The sequence below is a fragment of the Leiobunum rupestre genome, chromosome 2, assembly GCF_980474605.1.
Source record: "Leiobunum rupestre chromosome 2, qqLeiRupe1.1.hap1, whole genome shotgun sequence".
Taxonomy (NCBI): Eukaryota; Metazoa; Arthropoda; class Arachnida; order Opiliones; family Sclerosomatidae; genus Leiobunum; species Leiobunum rupestre.
Genome location: NC_143385.1, coordinates 4,961,585 through 4,983,032, shown reverse-complemented (window position 1 = coordinate 4,983,032; position 21,448 = coordinate 4,961,585). Strand labels below are relative to the sequence as shown.

The following is a 21,448-nucleotide window of genomic DNA, read 5'->3' as shown; positions in this document are numbered from 1 at the left end:
CAAGCTATCATGATCTACTACCTAACCTCCTCCCTCAAACGGAGACCTACCATTTTCCCAATGTCTACTAAACTAAAACATTTGACAGAAAGGTTTGTAACGGCTTTAAGAAAAACCGCTCGGCATCAACTGACTTTGAAAACCCATAAAAGCCCATCATATTAATAACAAAATAGCTGCCGAATTATCAGTTATTTTATGATATATTAAGGCTTAGGTAATGGTACAGTTGTTACTATATGCGTTTGTTAGTAAGTTTTGTAATAAATAAAAACGTCGTTATATTCACATATATTTTTAAATTTTTAAAAAGTGTTTTCTTTTATAATATTTACGTGAGTGTCTGACCGGTTTCGTCGGGCTTAGCCCTTCATCGTCGAAGACAAAATCTTCTATGCTAGTTTCAAGACAATATATATACAGCCTGATCCCACGTTAAAAAACACAGTTGACCTTTACATTTTGAGATTTCGAGAAGCAACATACAAAAAAAAACCAAGGGGGGAATAAAAAAAAACCTATGTGCCATCTGTTTTTATTAATGGCGTTACTTTTTAAATTTTAATTGCGATTGTCAACAACGACTTTGTTGTTCTTTTGGCGTCTACGATCTCGGTCAATTAAATACTTTCCTGTTATTATCTTACACATACACCGGTTGACCCTGTCCATGAACGTCAAAAGTTACCATAAAAGTATTTATAAATTGAATCCTAGAAACATGTTTGTCTTAAACCCCTACTCCTGCCCTAAGGACGGCTGCAGCTAGATTATGAAATGCCCATGGCAATATTTTTCAAGGTGGAAGAGGGCTTGGACTTGCCACTACACCAATGTACTATTGCTCGCATACATATTGATCTCCACTCTCGTTTCAGATGATAGACATCTACGTAATGCCCTTTGATTTGTTTTCATTCGGAAGTATATCACCTAACTGGCCTTCAAATGTCTTCGACGAAAGCGACACCGTTCTTATCTCGCGTGAGCCACAAAAACAAATTGAACTCACTAAACAGGCGTTCACCTCTAGTATACACGTAAGTCTCTATTTTTCTCTAAATATAATAGGCCTTTCTTTACATAACATTGACCTTCTTGTTTTGATGTTGCTGTTGCGTCACGGGTCACGTATCAATGACGTTTAACTACGAAAAGCACTGAACATAAGAGTAAATTCGACGAGGTACCCAGTTCTTAAGCATAAACTGAACTGGACTTCTACGTTTTTCGTAACGAATGAACTACATAAAACAAGTTCAGCAAGGGTAGCTTATTTTTTTGTAAAAGATTTCTTCTTACTGAATGAATAAGATAAGCGCGTATGTCTTCGGATTGTATCTAAAGAAAAATTATTTGAACATATCTTTAAGACATTTTTATTTCATTGATAATAAGAAAATATTTTTACCCTGATGTGGCATTATTAATGGTTTCCAGGAGTGTAAACATTTAGGCGCCGTACTATCAAAACGATGCCAGGAAATGCGACATTTAAAATGGTGTCAAGGCATTCATTTAATGAAAAGGTGGTCGATTGTTTAAAATCACTGGATCAGCGGTATCGCTTGTTTGTTGATTTGGAAAATAGTGGCCCAGTATTTGATTAATTTAAAAAAAGTCATAAGAAACTTAAATGCTTTTGTAGGCAAGCCGCAAAGTGGAGGTAAAAGCTGTTAGTATTGTTATATTGTTAATCTCTGTTTTTATATTTTCGCCATAGGTGTTTACTTGTTTATGCATAAGTTTATTATTGGTTTCGTGCACGTGGATATTCGGAATTCTTGGGAAATCGTCGAAACTGAAGCGAAAGTCCAACTTTTACGAAAGAGCTCTTTTATTTTTGGACGTATTGTGGAATTTCATCTTCTATCATTTTAATACAAGTAAAAAGATAAATAGATTCATATATATTTAAAGTTTTTAAACACTCTTAGAAAAAAGGTCTCAAACTCTGTCTAGAAGTGCACACTTATCTCCACCATGATCCCATTTTCTAAAACGTGATCAATATTGGTACGCCAAAATTAAAATTTAGTTAGTTTTGATTACCGAGGTGATATCAAATAGTATTTTTTCTGTAACTATGTGGCAATATATTATACTGCTTAAATCTTAAATTATTCTACCGCCATTATGCATTAGTTTTGAACTTACCAGTTGTAGTGTTATTAGGTTGATTTCTAAGGTAACCTAAATTTCAAATTAAATATTTAATCTTGCTCTTAGATTTCGTGCAAACTACCACGGTATAGTGTTACCCGTCCGGTTTTGTTGCCTTTTTTCGGGAATATTTGTTTTTAATTCGAAGATATTTTACGGAGAACAATCTGTGGTTCTCACTCACTTTTATCAAGCCCATTTTTTTGAATTAAAATGTACATTTATATTGGTTAAATTAGGTGAAAATGTATTTCAAATCCAGTTTAAATCAAGATAGGGATTTAACGCTACTGCAAATTAACTTCATTTTGACTGCAGATGAATTTTATCGTTGATGCTAGGCAACGAAAACGCAGCTATTATTTATCTGTAACTAAAACCTGATATTGCACGCTTTAAAAAATGTTATTGTACAAAACGTTATTTAATAATGAACATTCATGCCGCTCATATTTACGATTTCAGATTTGTTATTGGCCAAAAAATTCCTTTTGATTGCTTATTTGAACAGCTGATATTGAACGCTTAAATTTCCTACATTTCACCCAAACCCACCCTTATTTATAAATATATTACAATTTTCAATGGTGCAAAAATGTTTTTGCAATATTAGTAAAATAAAATTGTTGTTTCATTATAATTTCGCACAAGTGTTTGTAAGACTGTAATGAAACTGTCTTAACTCTTTACTATCGGTATCATTGAGATTAGAATTGATTAGTTTGTCGTACTAGAGATGGTTCCTTGCTTTTTTAATAATTGTATCTACAGTTTTGCTCCAACACATTTTGTCTCACTATGATTTCATTTAACTAGATTTTACAACAGGCGTGAAATCTGCCGCTGCTAGATATTTGCTATTTTCTTGGATATTTTTAATGTTTTTCTTAATAATGTTTATTTCGAGTAATTTAAAATCCGAATTTGCAACTGAGGTGTATACTAAAATTGAGACCATTGACGATTTAATTAAAAATAAAACCTCGTTTGCGCTATTTATCAGAAACTCGCATGAAATGAGGTACATTAAAAAAATGGTAAGTAAAAGTCAGTTTTATTTTTGAAATTTGTTTGATTTCTAGAATTATCTAAAAAGAATTTTTAAAGTGTAAAAGCGTAAAAGATTTTAAAAACTGAAGTTACAGTAAATTAACAATAATACTTTAAAATCGATTTAAATTCGCAATATTAAGATATTTTAACATTTCGGAGTGAATGTTCCTCCTTCTTTAGAGATCTATACTTTCAGCGGCGAGATTTTTAAAAGATGCTTTATTAAGTAATTGGTAAAATATGTGTCATATTGATACGAAGTGCTTAAAAATCGGTAAAATCATTGTATTTTATATAAATCCACTCTAACGGGAGTTTTCTCTCGATTTATCGACGACGACACGCTAGCAGTGGCTGTTAGTACCATAATGAGCGTGGCTATTTGCAGTGGCGTAGCCAGGGGGCAGATGCTTCCCCCGAAACGTATGGTCATACGTACCAATATTTTTATTTTTTTACTTTGTTTTCAATGGTGTGACCCCCCCCCCCGAAACAAAATCCTGGCTACGCCACTGGCTATTTGGACAATCAAGTTTCGAATCACTCGAAAGGATATAAATATTCTCTTACTAACGATCAATAATAAAAAAATTCCTTTCTTAGGCTCTTACCGACAAGCGGTTTAGATTAATATTAAATAAAACTGAAGCAAACGACGGCATCCTTAGCCCAACTGATTTTATGGGAGAAACACTATACACGAATAAAATATACGAGGAAGGTGGAGTTCTAATTTCCATATATAAACAGGTTTCCACAATTCTTGGTTTTATGCTTACCTTATTCGGTGACAGTCTCCGAGAGAAGCCCTTATATATGAGTAAGAAAAGCCTGAAATCAATTGACTTCGTATTACTCGTTACGCAACCGTTTTCCTTGGACTTAAAATTGCGAGAAGTTTTAAATCTTATGTAAGTGATTATTACATTAGTCGTAGTAATTCATTAATTGTAAATTTTTCGCCTAACTACTACGTGCCAAAGGGTTTTGATTTTAGTACATCCCAGCCTCGAATTGGTCCGAGAATAACACAAGAGAAATCAATCTAGACCACTTCCTCATTGGCTATTTTTGAGTCAATTGGATAGCCGCAGTTCGCATAAACGTGGTTTAATTACCGCTCCACAAGTTCCACTACTGAGAGTGGCTGATGTCAGATATTTATTAGGGATGAAAATTAGTAAATTAATATACAGTTACAGTCTCCCATAGATATATCTTAAATCAGCTAATAGGTTTATAACTATTAGCTAAGTTTTGATATGTCCATGAGATAATATTTAGTACCCGGTGACGATTCATTCCCTTCGATTAATTTATTGTTGAAGCGAAACTTCCTTATCTCCGACGTAAATGACGAAATGCTTGTTCGTTAGTTTGTTACCGCCGTAGGCATAGTAAAGGTTTCAAAACATTTTGGTCATAATTTGGCTTACTCAAGACCTGTCCCATGACGAGGCACGAATATTAAAATTCCATCTGGGCCGGGTTGTAGAGAGATGGTTCGATCACTTAGATTTTTTACTTGGCGAAATATTTTTTACCACGGATGGCGCTAGTGACGCTTAGTAGCCCCTACAGATATTTTGTGGGCTTTACCTCATTACACTGGAGTACCTACGAAAAGGGAACACTACCAAGTTTCCGTGTCGATCGATCTCCGTTCGTTATGATCTCTAAATTAGTTAATTTTCGCTTTGTTTTAAATTCATTAACAATTTAATTTTTGAAATTGCGAACAATCTAAGCAAACCTAAGCTAATTAAAAGCCAAAAGGCAAAACTAAGGTCAGTGTTGTTCCTTCATTAATTCTACTACAAAATTTGTATTTCAGTTCAAATAAATATCTGAGAAACTGAAATTTAATGTTCGCTAATTATAAATATTAAAAAAACTAAATTTCCTTAAAATTCACACGTGTAAAAACGAAACAGAAAATTAAAGCGATCCCAGTTAGCTTGCAAACTTTAAATTTCCTGTCGTCTCCTATAAATTAGGCTGCACCTCAGTACTTCTGTGCATTGGGGGCTACACAGTGTCGGGCGCGCCATCTATTTGCCACTTTTTCTTTAGCTAAACTCTCCGATGGTAGAATTCCTAAGTGATCGAACCATCTCTCTACAACCCGGATCTGGGGTATAAGGCATTTGAGTTAAATGTTTATAACATCGCGATATATCTCTAAATTTAGGATATTTTTGGTTGATTTCGGGAATTCTAGAAGTCTTAATATTTCTACAGATTTGCGGGTATTTGAATTTCACCCTACTTGTACAGATATTTTTTAAGTGGCTAGCCCCTCGGTTAAAGTTGAACGTAACATATGATATCAATTTTTAACCTTTTATTCCTTAATTAGATTGTCTCATTATTTGGAGACCAAATGTTTGGATTACTATTTCTTTATAAACAAGAATCGCCTTGACAATTTTTTTTGGAATGCACCACCAAATGAAGTAAAAGGTCTTAAACTACTGAATATCAATTTAATATTTTACATTTACAAATCAGGAATGGTAATCTCTGTTTTAATATTGTTGATTGAAGTGGCTTTCCATTATTTTGTCTGTAACACGCATTTTACTTTCTCGTGTTAATTAAATGTTATAAAAATCAAACAAATATTCAATGAAATAAAATATCATTCAAGTATAAGGTTAATTATTTCCGTAAATGAATTATAAAAATGTTTTTAAAGTTTGATCCTTTCCTCACAAACCTTTTTACGCTTGAGTTACTTTTCGATAAAGCAACTTCTATTAAAAATGTTGTAGCCAATTCTCACTAAATCGATTATTTGGATAGCGGCATTATAAAGTTCACTGTGGTTGCCTTAATTGGTATCACTCTTAAAACTGACGAGTGATATTCTTCCTTAAAGCAAGATATTAGTACATATTCGTCAGCAGTAATTTAAACGGTGAAGTGTGAAAATGAAAAACAAGTGACAAAAGTTCATTATAAATCTTTTAAAAGTAAGATAAGTTTACCAATAAATACTGCTACAAATAATGTACCAATTAAATTTTTGTCATATATTCTTCACAAATATTTTTATTAATAAAATTAAAGATACAAAATCAATTTTTAGTTCACACTTTTACAATGAATATTCAAAAGACCACCTTTGGCTTTTATAAAAGTGCGAGCCAGTCGTAGAGCTGATTGGCATACAGAAATTATAGTCTCACAACCTTTAAATATGCGTTGACGCCAGTCATAAACGTAACACTAAATCCATCAGCTAGCAGCAGAGGAAAAAATCACATGAGTCTCTAACTGGTGATCGGGTCAGCCACTCAAATGCTTAAAGAAATCGTAGCATGTAGATGAGATTTAACTTCACTACTAAATTGAGCTGGAGCTTCGATGGGCAAATACCACATACGCCATTTAGCCTGGGCGTTAGAAAATATGGTCTCACCCAGGGCTGGCGCTAGGATTTTCGGGCCCCAGGTAATTTTTACTCCAAAATTAGTTTTTTTTGGGAAATTAGTCAGATAGTTTTAGTTAGGCACCCGTTCCGGCGGCCCCTTTCGGAGGCCCGGGCCCGGGGTACTTTTGCCCCGCTTACCCCCCCCCCTAACGCCGGCCCTGGCCACACCAGACATAAAGGCTTATTTCTTCTAGTCGGAGGAGCTATAGCCCAGATTATAGAAGGGACAGGTATTACAGCAGATTGTCCCAATTGAAAACGCCCTAACTGGCATCGTACCTAAAAACATCTCCCTTAATGGCACAGTACCTAGTGACATCGCACTAAGTGGAATCGTACCTAATCTGGTACTGAAATGTGGTGTGTATTGAGAGGGGAGTTTTGCTTTTCAGCCTATATAACGGCCTTTACAAACTAAGTAGGCAAACTTAACCCGTATTTCTATGTCGGTGACCTCGTAAGTGACCTTGTTTGGTTAGTTCGAAATAGAGTATGGTCAGTTAACTGTTTTCAGTATTCTTTTATAGTTGGAATATGTAATTATTTACTTCGTTAACGGTGAAAAAACTTTGTTTTGTTAAGTATCAATAGCGTTATTTCCTTGAATAACGCATAATTCAATTTAATTTCCAATAAATAATGATATTAATATATAATTATAGAAATGTTTCTATGTCTCAAGCAATTTGTTAACATGGTTCTCGCGCATGCAGACATCAAAGGCATGCATGTCTTTCCAAAACTCAAGGAACTTTTTTATCAGTATGTAGACTTATGAAGGACCGCAAAAAAAGAACGCCATGTTAGTTTATAATGTTTAGTGTTTATTTGACACTCCTTAAATTTCTGTTATAAAGCTTTAATCTTCACTATTTACCCTTCAAACAAGTAGAGGGAAGGGAAATTTGGATAGGTGAACCTCACCACGAAAGCCCTGCAGTAGGTCCACATGCGCAAATACTACGCGCATGTAACGTTGTTTTACCATAGTAACGCTTACCTACGCCAATTACACCTAGTCGCCAACCAAGTTAAGTTAATGGAAGTCGATAGATATTGTGAATTATGGCGAGCAACATGCGTAGTACGTCTTTTCCTGTCGGGCGTTTTCGAAATTGGCTAGAGTTAAGGGGAATAAATATTACCTAGCATTGGAAATCGAGAACTATAGGGCTATGCAGCCTTTGTTAATGCTTCTAGGTGAGAGTTAGTTCTTACAAATGCTCTGGGATGATTTTTTAACACGAGCCAACCCTTCACTTCTATATATAATCGAATAGGCGCTTAAATAAATCATCCTCCAAGGAAATCGCCAAGAAGTAATATTTCCGAGAGCCAGGACCCGCTAGTTATTGTTTATATAGGGGTTGTGGAAATAATGGAACCCTTTCATCTGTAAACTGAACGTTGTGTTTTTGCTAAGCCTTAATATGTAAAAATAATTACTTGGTTAAAAAGGGAACGCTTTGCTGCCGTAAAGGTGAAAATTTTCCATTATTATAACAAGCACTATATAAACAGTGACTTGCAGGTCCTGGCTCTCGGAAATATTACTTCTTGGCGATTTCCTTGGAGGATGATTTATTGAAGCGTCTATTTCTACCATTAAATAGGTACAATAAATAATAAATCAGTCGAAACCAATTTCTTTCATTCACGATGCGATTTCTATCTGAATATACTATACTATGAATTGTACGGTATCTGTACGAATGTCGGACCCCACGGATATTTTTCTCAGTGTAGACAAGTCTGGGCGGAAATTGGGCGTTAATCATGCAATAGTCTGGCGAATGCTGGTCATCTATTCCAGCAATATCACGTTTACCACCTAGAAAAAAACGAAGCTGACTATCCACGTCGAATAGAACTTTGCCAGTACTTTTATAATGTCAACAGAGTAGCCGTTGTCCTACAGTTCCCCAGTATTCTAATTACATAAATGTACAACTTCATGAAAAGTACCAAGATCTTTATGAATGTTTAAATAATAAAGTAATTATGAATCTTTGTTTTATATTTTATATTAAAATATATTTGCTGCAAATTTTTTTATAAGGTTTACAAAAACAATTTACATTTGTGTTAATTTGAAGTTTAAGGACTTATTTTCAGAATATGATTTTAATATAGTTTGAGCAAAAGGAAATTTAAGCATTTAAAATTGCGTATGAAATATTTGGTAGCCTAACTAACATTACAAACAAATATTCACGATTTTCGGGTTTTCGATTTAGAGCGCCTCCAGCGAGTAAAATAGGCACCAAAAATATGTTGTCATCAAGTTCTCTTTTTTCCATGTGATAAAAGTCACACGCTTATGTGAAACATAATTATAAACCTATATGCATGTACCAAGAATGTTTTCAAATTAACAGATGATGTGCGAGCCGAACCATGTTCCCCTCGTGATTCTCAGAAGGAAAACCACGCCCTTTCTACTGGTTTCTCGAACAACGTCCTTTACTTAAACTATTCTTATGTTACTCCAACTTTTCGGTTTTCCGTTGCTATATGCAACGCGTTTGGAAATTTTTAATGTTTAGGCTTAGTTTCTCTTTTAGATTTAACAGTCGCCAGCCAGATTTCCCGCACGGTACTGATTAGTTCCAAATAGAACGAAACCGGTCTACCGTTGGAATTTCTGGCTATTTTATTTATTTTTAGTTTATGTTAATACTCGAAGATCTATTTGATCCGAGTTTCGCGTTTTTTGTTTCCTCGAAGACCTATTGGTACGAGTTATTATTAAGTTTTTTAATTTCTTCAAATTTGTTTAGGATTTAGCTATATTATCCCTTTTAATTATGGACTAATCTACTTTTTCACGTATTTTATCATCCTTCTCACAGTCCATAGGTGGTTTCTTCTAACTTAACCTATGTCTTAATCGACTCACAACTAATCCAACTACCAAATACAATACCTTTAGTAATGCCCTTCGGAAGAAGACTCGTATTGCTTATGACCACTTTGTCTCCAGCTTACATGATTCAAGTCTCTGCTACCTCCGCCATCGTGTTTTGAAACCCTTTCTGGGCCGTTGTCATGTCAGCCATAGCATCTTCATTTGCTAATTTTTTCTATCAGAGTTTCACTGCGCCCGATTCAGACCGGATTATGCTTTCTTTGGGGCGTTGGGAAAAGTTTTAACCATGGATTTGGTCACCTCGGCGGATGTTGCGCTAGCTATAGCTCGTTTGAAGACTGGATCCGCTTGCGGACCTGACTGCATACCTCCGATGTTGCTAAAGATTATGGCTCCAGCTATAATAGACCCGTTGGTTAAACTCTTAAATTTTTCATTGTTGATGTCTTCTCTTCCTTCGGGCTGGAAACTTGCGAATGTTGTTCCCGTTTTTAAGGGGTCTGGTAAACGGAACATCATCGAGAGTTACAGCCCTATATCACTGACCTCCGTCATTGTCAAGTTTGGATTCAGAGAGGGACGGTCGTGTCCTCACCAGCTTTTGAAGTCTTTCAATGAGTGATCATAGGTTCTGTATGGCGAGATCCACCTAATGTTCATGTTGTCTCGCTTGCCTGGTCTAAGGCCTTATATTTGGTTTGCCACAGGAGATTTAATCTAGAGAGGGCGGGAATTCAAGGACTAATTTTGTGCTGACTTCGTGACTTTCTGAACAATTGCTTCCAGCATGTCATCTATCGTGGATAATTAAGCTTTTACCTGCCCGTACAGTCTGGTGTTCTCTAAGGCTTGATTTTGGGACTGCTGCTTTTCAACCTTTTCGTGTCTGACCTACCATCAGAGTTAACATCTAACTGTTCATTATACATCTACCAGTAAGCGGAGGATAGTTACATTTCTATCACAATTCGCTCTGTTGCTGATCGGTTGTCTCTACAAGATAACATTTATCGAGTTTTGCCATGCGGATTGGTCAATCGAATTTCTCTTAACATCAAGAAACGTTATTTCATGGTACTGACAAGAAGGCTGAACTTGGATGTTATAACTTACAATATCAGTAATGTTCCCTTGAATAGTGTTTCGTCTACGAAGATTCTTGGAGTTTATATCCTGCGACTTAAAGTGGGCCTCTCCCATCACTTACACTGGTAATCGTGCCAGACGCTTATGTGGGTTGATTCGTCGGACAACCGGTCATACTTAAGCGTCCCTGACTCTCTATCGCCCAATGTGCTTACCTGTCCTTGAGTATCCCTTACGAAAATGACTTGATCCAATTTTGGACGTTCGATCCAATTTGTATCAAGCTATAACCTGAAGGGATCAAATAAGGATCAACTATTTCTTGATCAAATAATCTTTATCAAATTTGGATCCAAAAATCTTTTAAGTAAGAATTGGATACAAGTTTTATCCAAATAGGTTTGATCAAATAAAATTGTATCAAATAATCTTTATCAAATTTGGATCCAAAAATCTTTTAAGTAAGAATTGGATACAAGTTTTATCCAAATAGGTTTGATCAAATAAAATTGTATCAAATTTAGATCCAAAAAATCTTTTAACTAAGAATTGGATCCAAGTTTCATCCAAATTAATTTGTTCAAATAAAATTGTATCAATTTTAGATCCAAAAAAATCTGAACTAAGAATTGTATCCAAGTAGGATCCAAATTAATTTGATCAAATAAAATTAAATCAAATTTGGAACCAAAAAATCTTTTAAGTAAGAATTGAATCCAAGTTTGATCCAAATTAATTTGATCAAATAAAATTGTATCAAATTTGGATCCAATTGATATTTCGCCGGGACACTTTCTTGGAATCGTGTATGGAATCTTGTACGGTGTCGTCATGTACCGCCAGCGGTTAGAAACACTGAGAATAACTTAAGCCGGTGGCTTAAATATATTATTTCTAAAATAGATGACGGCACCGTATAATGATAAATGACAGCCGCCGTAAGTGTTTCTAGAAATTGGTCCCAACCGAGACACCATAGCGGATATCAATTGAGTGTTCAAGAATCTAGAGTAAATATTCCTAACTCAATGGTATAAACATAATTATAGAAGGCGATAGGAGATTAGATGACTACTTTTTATGTCTGGCGAGACCGCCAGAACAATATCGATCTCAGTAAATATATATATTTTTTTCAATAGTTAAATTTATCGAACAACTGGCAACATTTCAATAAAACTCTACAGCATAGAAATCAGAATGTAACTAGAACGATTTTTGCAATGGACCACTCACTGGCGGATTAGTCAGTAACGCCCAAGGTTAGTAAAAAATGCTATAAAAGGTAGCCTCGTTTGGGTGGTTTTGGTTTACGCGTCGTCTTATTTTAAGTCTTTTCCCTGCCTTCTACACTCTAGTCGGTTCTCTAATAGTTAGCCTTCCCAAAGTCACAGTGACGTCACTAGGTTCTGGCCAATTACAATTGTTTGTTTTATTTAATCTACCATCTAAGCGCAACCAGGTGTAAAAACAAGGGATTTGGGTGGGAATATAATTCATTGATTTTGGTAATTATTGTTATATTTACCTCAATTATTTTCGTTTACCGCGTTTGGAGCACTTGGAGCACGTGATGCACGTGCCATTTTTTGGTCAGTTTCTTCATTTTCGGCCAAAGTACACGTCTTTTGGCTGGGTTTTGTAGGTTTCCTAGCTTTTCGGCCTAAAGATTAGCTTTTCTTTATAGTTTCTTATCGTTTCTTGATTTGTTATGTATGTAACAAATTTTCCCACAAAGTTTGACAGTTCTAGTCCGTTTGGCTATGGTTAACTATCACATGTGCTACACTGTTAGTGACGCTCACGGTTAAGTGAAAAGTGTAGTATCTGCTGTTAAGGTTATTTAATTATAATTCATGCCACCAAACTACCTTTTTCTCGTAGGATCCCAACTGGAGCCAAATCTCTTTGGATCCCAACTGGATCCAATTCTCATTAGGTCCAGTCGGTTTCCAAATCTCATTGGATCCCAATTTGATCCAATCTCATTGGATTCCAATATGTATAAAATTGTGATAAATATTGGATCCCAACTTAGGAAATTGGATAAAATTGTGATATATATTGGATCCCAATTTACGAAATTGGATCCAATTGGCATTAAAATTTCATAAAATCTATCCTTACTTGATCCAATTTGGATCCCAATTTGATATAAATTGGATCCTAAATTTTATTGAGAGGTCTTAAAGTAAAAAACAAGGATCCAAATGTAATGTGTACTTGCGCCACGGGTGGGGACACCCGTGGCGCAAGTATTCCGACCAACCGTTGGGGGATCGGTGGTCGTCCTCAAACGGCCATCCACAAACTCTGCCTCCCAGACGCTTGGGATTACAGGAATGTGCCACTACTCCCGGCACCTTCACCTTCTTCCCTTGTCAGTACGATGCGATGTGTGTCATGTAGTTACTCTCCGTTTTTCGATGTTAATGATTATATGGCCCAAAATCCGAGACATTTTCACCTTACTTATTTCATCAAATATGCCCGATGCTTGACTTTCGAACATTCGTTTTTCCTCCTGTGCGCTAAAACCGGAAACTTGTTACTTAGGGAGAATTGTGCTGCCTATTCTATTCCGTTATTTCGCTCCTCAGTGTCAACATTTTTCTTTTATTATTGGCTTTGTCATAATTCTTAATCCATTGTTAAATTATATTTTTTCCTATTTAATAATTTTTTGTTTAGTTTATATTTTTAAATTTCCTTGTATCTAGTTAAGTTATATATTTTTAATTATGTGTATGTATATTTTACGTTTTATGTTTGTGTTGTCCGGTGACCACTAATTATAGGCTTTGCCTCTATGGTCACCTGCTGGTCGAAATAAATATTATATAAATTATTATTATTAACTATTCCTACTCGAGTTCAAACAACTTAAACCCAGCTCACCCGAACCGAACATCGAAGCGAGTCTTTCCAACCAGAATGCACGATTCTACTTCTAACACAATTTTTTTTGCATCAACTAATTTGATATACTTTTCATTTCATAAATTTATTTCAGATTTTAATGTTATAACACAATCTTATAACATCGTATTTTACATATTGTATTTTTAACTTTGATGTCGCGTAAATCACGCATTTTCGTACTCTCTACGTGTAGAGGCACAATATTTTTCGGGAATCATGAAAACAGAGGCTATAGTTTTAGCTTTATATTATCTGTTCACCGAAACACATTCTTCCAAAAACTTATTAAAAAGATTAAATTAGAGATCTGTAGAATTTTTACAAATATTATATGCAATTCTGGTTAGCAATTTTCATTTGCATAAAGTTTAAAAAAAACTGATCGCCAAATAATTTGGTGACAATATTTTCACTTTCTATATTTGAAGACGAGGCACGACGCAATCAGAAAAATAGAAGTCCAAACAATGGAGGAAACGAATCCTAGAATAACACTGACGTGTTCCAAACCCCATCCTCTTCCAATGGTATATCGAAGCGATTGCATCTGCATGGTCATTGGAATGAAATACGCGATGTTTCTCAAAACAGTGGGCATCCCTTCCAATGGCCACAAGAGACCTACCAATTGGTGCGCATTATTTGTTTGTCAATTAAGATCAGCGCCCAACCCATAACCCACCTGCGATGATGGATCCTGGATAGAGAAAGGCGTTCAGCACATTGATCACAGCGTAAAAAGTGTCGGTCAACGATGAAACGAGCAAACCTACAAATAATTTGTTTATTAATAATCTGAAATTGAGCAGATCTATTTGTAACGTAATAACCACAGGTATGACTCTTTGCAGCACTGTAAAAAGTATAAACAAAGCGCAACTTGGTAACTCATTGTTGGTGATTAAGAAAACGGGTTGTAAAACTTAAATCAGTTGTTGTATAATTTACACTGCCTTCTTAAAAAGTCCGTGATAGCAGTGTAGCCGGTAATTTCTTTCGAAACGACATGGCCACATTTTAGAACGATAAAGGTCTATGGTAAGTTGCAAACTTTTTTCTAAGAAATTTATTGTAGTATTCTGGTTGAACTAAGAACAACGTGGATGAGGAAGGGCAGTGAGAGGGCTTCCATATGAAATCAACCAGATATATAACCAAAATTAGTTTATCTTCGTGAAATTTTCAGGGCTCGTTTATGGAATTTTGAAACGTTTTCTTAGATATCTTTGAACTTGCCAATGTATACTCGATTATTTCTTAACAATTGAATTTTGTTTAAAATATGAATGATTTTGGCGAACTTAATGTAATGGTGTAGTCGAAATAATTTTATCTTCGATTTGTGTTTAATTCTCATATTTGTAAATTGCAGATCAAGGTGGTCCAAATGAAAAATATTTCCAGAGCGTTTCCTGACTTATATGATTCAGATGTTTCAAAGATATGATTTGTTGCGTGTACTCGATGTTTACAAAATTATAAAAAAAATGCTCTTACATTTTCTCATTGATTTTTTTTATATATTTCAAGCTAAACTAATAAAATCATTCTTTTTGATTAAATACGAAAATACTATCAGTTCTCAAAAAAAAAATATTATTTGAAAGTTCCGTAAAATAACCATTATTTTTTTAAATAGCTTGGACCAATGACATTTCACAGTAGTAGTAGTAGAAGACATAAATATTTCGACGATATAATAAATTAAGAAGCAGTTATTACATTCAGTGAGATAAAATCATTCATCTTGAATTAAAATTATTATGAAATATTTGTTTAAAAGTACGAAATTGTCCAATTTATAAAAAGTACAAGAACATAAAATTTTAGGCTCTACTGCAAAAACAAAGTTTTGAAAACTACACTTTTTGAGAACTATTCTTTTTTCGTGGATGAGAGAATAAAGATGGAGTGGAAAATTCCATACTTATGAGGTAAACTATTTATCCCATGAACAAATTTCATAGAATATCTTTCGGTTTAGTACGTTTATTCGTTTAAGATCGAGGCAATCCTACCCAACCACTAAGGATCCTGGGAAACTTTGTTTCTCAATTTCCCTACGCGCATTTTCCTTTCATGCAACTTCTTTTTACAAAATATTTACCTACCACAGTCAATTTCGTCAAATGGTTTTTTCATGATGAAATGATTGTTTATTTTTGCAAAGATTGACTAAGTGTCATACTTATAGTTGTTATGTTACCATTGAAATTAAATAGTTAATACCAAATGCGTTGCCGCAAATGTTCATCAAGATCAAATTTGAAATGGAAAGAATGATAGATCCCTGCATGGGTATGGAAAATAAGACATACGGAACGAAGAGCATGATAATAACCTGTATCGTCGTAATAATTATTTGAGAAAGGAATTGCGACACTAACAACTGCGTCCTAGTAGCACCCGTCACAATTATTCTATGTAAAGCTCCACTTTGTTTTTCAGCGACTAAGCACAAGGCCGTAGCCATCGTACCCGTCATAAACACTAAACAGACCAGAATGTTGGGAAGAATGTACTCCGTTATGGTAACGTCAAATCTACCGTAGACTGGTGGCTTTTGGACCTGTTGATGAATAAAATCAAAAAATTTGCGTTATAACAGCAATATTATGGAAAGCTTACTTCCATTGGTGATTTGGAAAGCATTGGATTGCCCCCGACTGAGATGAGCATTTCTTTCGAGAATGAATTCCAGGCCGAATAGAGTTTCGTCATCACTTCATTTATAATTTGACTATCTTCACGTAGATGTGGAAATTAATTGTGTAACATAAGGCCCTTGAAACAATTGGTAATAATTATAATCTTACTGGTGTTGTCTAGGTAGACGTTGACGCTACCGCAGTCTATGGTCGCGTTTGTGACTCGGAGACCATCGTGGAACCTTTGAATGAGACACCTCGTGAAATTGGGACCGATGTACAGTGCCCCCCAGTGGGAACCGTCTTTAACGCTTTCAATCGCTCCATCGCGATCCAAATAGTTATCCTGAAAACGGAATTTGCTTAGGCTTGTATGTCGTAGAGAAATACACGGGGAATTCTTACTATCCAGAGAGTATCGCTGCTCAGTTCTTTTAGGAATTGACTGCTGAGAATCTGTGGACTTTCTTCGTTCGCAACGGCTATCGGCAAAGCACTGAGAGGTGACCCAACGATTGTGGTGAACAGAAGCGGTTGAACCACAGAAATAACCAGGAGAAAGCCCAGGGCGGCTACGTTTCGTCTAATGAAGTGAAGATTTCTAATTGTCAGAGCTCGGAGTCTCTGCGTGTTGGTCGTGAAAGGCGTAAACAAATTCGACATGGATGTTGAATCTCCAGGGGGCTCCGAAGCTTTTATATCCCTTATCTAAGACATGTATGTGACATAAAGTCTTTAATTCAGGAGCCACAAGGGTAAGCTTACACTGAAAGATGGCAGTTCAGTTCCAGCTTCGTCGTCTTGAAAAACTTTGGTGTAACAACTTTCAAAATGTTGTTCTCCGTAGTGTTCCTGAAGCGACCTGGGTGTGGTTTCGGCGATGATACGACCGTTTCTCATAAAAGAAATCTACAAACAATTAAACGAATCAGTCGAGATTCCAGAGGCATCCTTCAATTTCCTACCCAATCGGCGTTTTTTGCTTCGTCAACGTAATGCGTCGTGATGATAACCGTTGTTCCTCTTGTGATAAATCGCGCCAAGTGTTTCCAAATGGTTTTCCTCAGCAATGGGTCCACTCCAACCGTAGGTTCGTCAAGTACTACAATGGGAGGATGATGCAATAGTGCTACGACCAAAGACAGACGCCTTTTCTCCCCACCACTTTGGAAAGACAAACTTCCTGAGATTCAATACTCTAGTGGCAATTGTAACAATTACGATTCTCACCTCATGTCCCTAACTACTTTTTCACCTACATCGATTAAATTTAACATGGCCATCAAACTTCGTTTTCGTTCTTGATAATCATCTCCGATTCCATTGAGCGATGCGAAAAGTTGCAAATTTTCTTCAATGGATAACTCTTCCACCAAACCGGTTTCCTACAACACAATAAGTGTGCAAAATAGGCATCTATAAGCATTGCTTTTTCTATAAAATATTTGACTGGGAGCTATTCTCAAGATTGAGATCAGGGGTAGATATTAGATCTCATAAATATAACGATAGATGGCGCTAGGTTCGTGTCTTAACCACATTACTTGCGGCATGTATCCGATACCATTTCCAGGAATTGGACGCATTTCGAAATTTGTGTATGAATATTCCACCTTTCCTTTCGTGGGTGTGATTAAGCGACACAAAGCTTTTAGCAGAGTCGTCTTTCCGCATCCACTGGGACCCACAACCGCGTATCTAGTATGTCACAAAAAAAATTCGATAATTAGATTACACTTTCAAACGGTGAACTTACATGCATCCATGAGGAATCCTAACACTAATATCGTTCAAAATCAACTTTCCGGATTTAACACCGTAATCTACGTTAGTTAACTTCACCGCTTCCTTGGAAACGCAGCCTGTCAAATTAAAATACTAAGTAAATTTGATGTTCGAAACATCCATGGACTAATTAACAACAGGGACGGTCCGGGATGGGAAAAAGTAAAAAAGACCAGCATCGACGCACTCTAGCGGTACTCGCGGGCATAACAGGAAATGCTTGTATAGGCTGGTGATTCAAAATAGGCGGGGGGAGTAAAATAGGGCAAGAAGCTTCCTTGGAAAGCTTGGATTAAATTAATCGTCGTAAAAATTTAGAAATGTCGAGCTTCTTCGATCATACTTATAGTAAAATATTCTGCTTACCGTCTCATAGCAATTTCCAAATTTGTAACGGTTGTTATTAATAACATTGTATAATATTATTTATAAATATAAATGATCGTACCATGGCTTAATAGTTGCTTACTTTTTTATGATGAATAATTTAGAATTAGAAGATATCTTAGAATAAGAAGGGGAAATGTATTATTTAACCATACTAATTATACTTATTTAACGTGATAACATATATGGTTATGAGACACGTTTGGGGCTTCCTTTGTAAACAACAATCTGAAAATTCAAATCGCAACCGCTAAACCGTTAAAAATGTATCCTGACAGATGGCGAAATTTAAAAAATCAGTTTCCAGTTTATGACGTTTGAATCAACAGGAAAAAAAATATTTGCCTGGCAACGCTGCTGAACGCGTTAGCACCTTTTTTGGGTATTTATAGGGAAATGTTATAGGTCTGGACCGTCCCTGTTGTTAATTAGTCCATGAAACATCTAAGACGTGGAAACAGTTTTTTTAACTAAACTAACGTTCAACACTAGATTTTAGCTAAATATCATGTGAGTTTAGTTATTATCATTTGTAGTAATTATTGAATTGTTATATAATGTTGTAAAGCTGCAATAGCATTAGCTAATGAAACCAGTTTTCATAAAGGCCATAAGAAATTCTAGCGACATGTGAGATAACTGAATAACATAATTTTCAAATTAGATAATATTAATATTGGGTCATAGAAATTATAAGAAGTATAATAATGAGATAAGCAGCAACATATGCATCAGCCGTTAATGAATTCCAGTGCCATTACTCGATGTGTCCGGTTACAAAACGTATTAAGAGGCAAGCCCTTCGTTCCTCACATTTAATATTACTTATGACCTCAGAAAGTGTTCATCTAAAAAAATAAGGGTGATAAGGACATTTTATCAATAGTTAGGTGCAGTAATAAAAGCTGTACGTTATGTGATGTCATGGATGGCAATTTAAAATGACACCCATTGGAAGCCAAAATGGACCCTTATCTTCTAAGATGATAATTAAATGCTTCTGGTTCTATTCGAAAAGATCTACAGTATCAGTTTTTTACTTTTACATTGAAAAAAATTACCTTCCTTGGATTTTCCAGTATTTTTTCCTAGTTTCAAAGTCGTCCAACTGGAATTCCTCTTTTGGACACGCTTCTTAGGATCGGGCGAGGCTACGGAAGAGGCACAAGTATTGGATGACGGAAATAAAGGACTTGCAGCTTCAGTATCTCGCCCAATTTGATCAAACTTAACATCTGTTTGTTGTTTTGATCGTGTGTTCATTGTCACACCTATTAAGTTAAGGTGGAAATGTTCCGCTGTAAATATTTCTGGATAATTTCAGTGTATTACATTTGCGAAATGCAAAATATTCTTAGGCTCAATTACCAAATCGGCATAGTCACTTACCCAAAAACAGTCTTCGCGTCAATCGCTAGATAATTGAACCGCACTGTTTTAACAATATTTATATCGCTTTCAGGATACTAGATTTTTATCTTCACTAAGCGCTATCGAGGGGAAGATAGTAGAGACTCAAACTACATCATATCTGCATACATTACCGTTACACTTTTGCCTGATTGAGGCCGAAAAAAGCTTGTCAAATACTTATTGATTATAGATTTCTAATTTGTTCTCGTTATTTTTTAGTGCTCCCCATTATAAAATCTGAAGAACTTCAATCAAATTATTATTAAAAGACGACGATCCGGTGAATCATGCCCAAGAGAGAGGTGGTGTAAGTTCTCAACGGAAAATATAGTTATAAATACGACGTGTTTCAATTTGATTACTTCAGGATTTTTTTAGACCATATAATTTATTATTTTGAACTTTTAAGTGTTTGATTATTAATTAGTTAGGAAACTGTTGAATTTTCAAGTGTAAAAAACTAATTTTTTGAGTAATGCTTTTTTTAATAAAGGACGAAAAGTAATACATTGTGTTAACTAAAAAACGATACAGAGTAAATTACTCAAAATGTGTTTTAGGTAAGAATTTGAAATTTGCAGGTTACATAGAGGGTGCAGGGGGACAAATGACAATGAAAATTTCAATGACCTTGAACCAGGTCTTGAAGGTCATTCAAATTTTATCTCGTGACCCATTAGGATTAGAAGAATGGTTCCAATTAGAAATGTGTTCTACGTTTATTTTAAGTCTAAACATCTTTGAACCGATCTAATTTGACCAATGGGAAGCCGATAAATGTTAGACCAAAGACCATAAGGTCGTGTGTGGTATTCTAATCAAGATACGACATTTAACGGATTATAAATCGAAAACTACCAGATCTGATTGATCAAAATTGTCGTGACACTTTAAACTGAGAGGGGGAGTTCAAAATTTGTAACTTATGATGACCTTGAAACATTAGTTCAGGGTCATTCAAAATTTATGCCCGCCAAGGTTTTTTAAGTCAACTTACCTCTCACCAAAATAAACGTTAATTAATTGTTTTAAGACTTACCAAGTATTTTTATTAACTTACTTGTTTCGTTTCTTTTGTTTTAAACACAAGAAACGAAACAAGTAATTGAAATAAATAAGCAACTAATAAACGTAAGAATTATTTACAAATAATTTAAATAAATAAATAAATAATGAAAAAACTGAAGATTAACTTTCCCAATTCTGCCTGAGCTTCTCTGGCACTACGGTGGGGATTTGCATTAAAATACGCTAAGACATCGACGTCTAAGTTGCCTACTTAGTTTTGTGGTCCTTTACCATTAAAAATACTTAGTACGTCTTAAATTAATTAACGTTTATTTTGGAGTTTTATTAGTTTATTTACCTCGGGTAAAAGGTAACTTGACTTAAAAACCCTTGACGGGCATTTTCCTAATTGGAACCATTCTCCTAATCCTAATGGCTCTCGAGATACATTTTGAATGACCTTGAACGAATGTTTCAAGGTCATCATAAGTTACAAATTTTGAACTCTTACACTCACTTCAGAGTGTCATGACAATTTTGATCAATCAGATCTGGTAGTTTTCGATTTATAAGCCGTTAAATGTCGTATCTTGATTAGAATACCACACACGACCTTATGGTCTTTGGTCTAACATTTCTCGGCTTCCCATTGGTCAAATTAGATCGGTTCAAAGATGT

At 35.3% G+C, this 21,448-nt stretch overlaps 2 protein-coding genes across 2 annotated transcripts; one reads left to right on the top strand and one right to left on the bottom strand.

Moving 5' to 3' along the window:
* Positions 1-3,130: 3,130 nt before the first annotated feature.
* On the top strand, positions 3,131-5,813 carry LOC149955571 (uncharacterized). Its single transcript, XM_090166693.1, has 3 exons — positions 3,131-3,200; positions 3,820-4,127; positions 5,576-5,813. The coding sequence occupies exons 1-3, from the start codon at positions 3,180-3,182 to the stop codon at positions 5,811-5,813; spliced, it is 567 nt and encodes a 188-aa protein (XP_090022819.1). The 5' UTR covers positions 3,131-3,179.
* Positions 5,814-13,665: 7,852 nt separating this feature from the next.
* LOC149955570 (ABC transporter G family member 20-like) lies at positions 13,666-19,755 on the bottom strand. Its single transcript, XM_090165326.1, has 13 exons — positions 19,739-19,755; positions 19,411-19,647; positions 17,934-18,039; positions 17,722-17,875; positions 17,408-17,562; positions 17,143-17,341; positions 16,943-17,086; positions 16,583-16,885; positions 16,346-16,523; positions 16,158-16,273; positions 15,759-16,098; positions 14,212-14,298; positions 13,666-14,150 (listed from the first exon to the last, which is right to left on the bottom strand). The coding sequence occupies exons 2-13, from the start codon at positions 19,610-19,612 to the stop codon at positions 13,939-13,941; spliced, it is 2,196 nt and encodes a 731-aa protein (XP_090021452.1). The 5' UTR covers positions 19,613-19,647; positions 19,739-19,755; the 3' UTR covers positions 13,666-13,938.
* Between the last annotated feature and the right edge of the window lie 1,693 nt (positions 19,756-21,448).

Excerpts from the sequence above, each read along its gene's own strand:
- LOC149955571 (XM_090166693.1), top strand. The coding sequence starts at position 3,180 with ATGAGGTACATTAAAAAAATG. Across the intron at positions 3,201-3,819 it reads TGAGGTACATTAAAAAAATG|GCTCTTACCGACAAGCGGTT; the intron begins GTAAGTAAAAGT and ends TTCCTTTCTTAG. Across the intron at positions 4,128-5,575 it reads CGAGAAGTTTTAAATCTTAT|ATTGTCTCATTATTTGGAGA; the intron begins GTAAGTGATTAT and ends TTCCTTAATTAG.
- LOC149955570 (XM_090165326.1), bottom strand. The coding sequence starts at position 19,612 with ATGAACACACGATCAAAACAACAAACAGATGTTAAGTTTGATCAAATT. Across the intron at positions 17,087-17,142 it reads AAGCAAAAAACGCCGATTGG|ATTTCTTTTATGAGAAACGG; the intron begins GTAGGAAATTGA and ends AATTGTTTGTAG. Across the intron at positions 16,886-16,942 it reads CTGAACTGCCATCTTTCAGT|ATAAGGGATATAAAAGCTTC; the intron begins GTAAGCTTACCC and ends TACATGTCTTAG.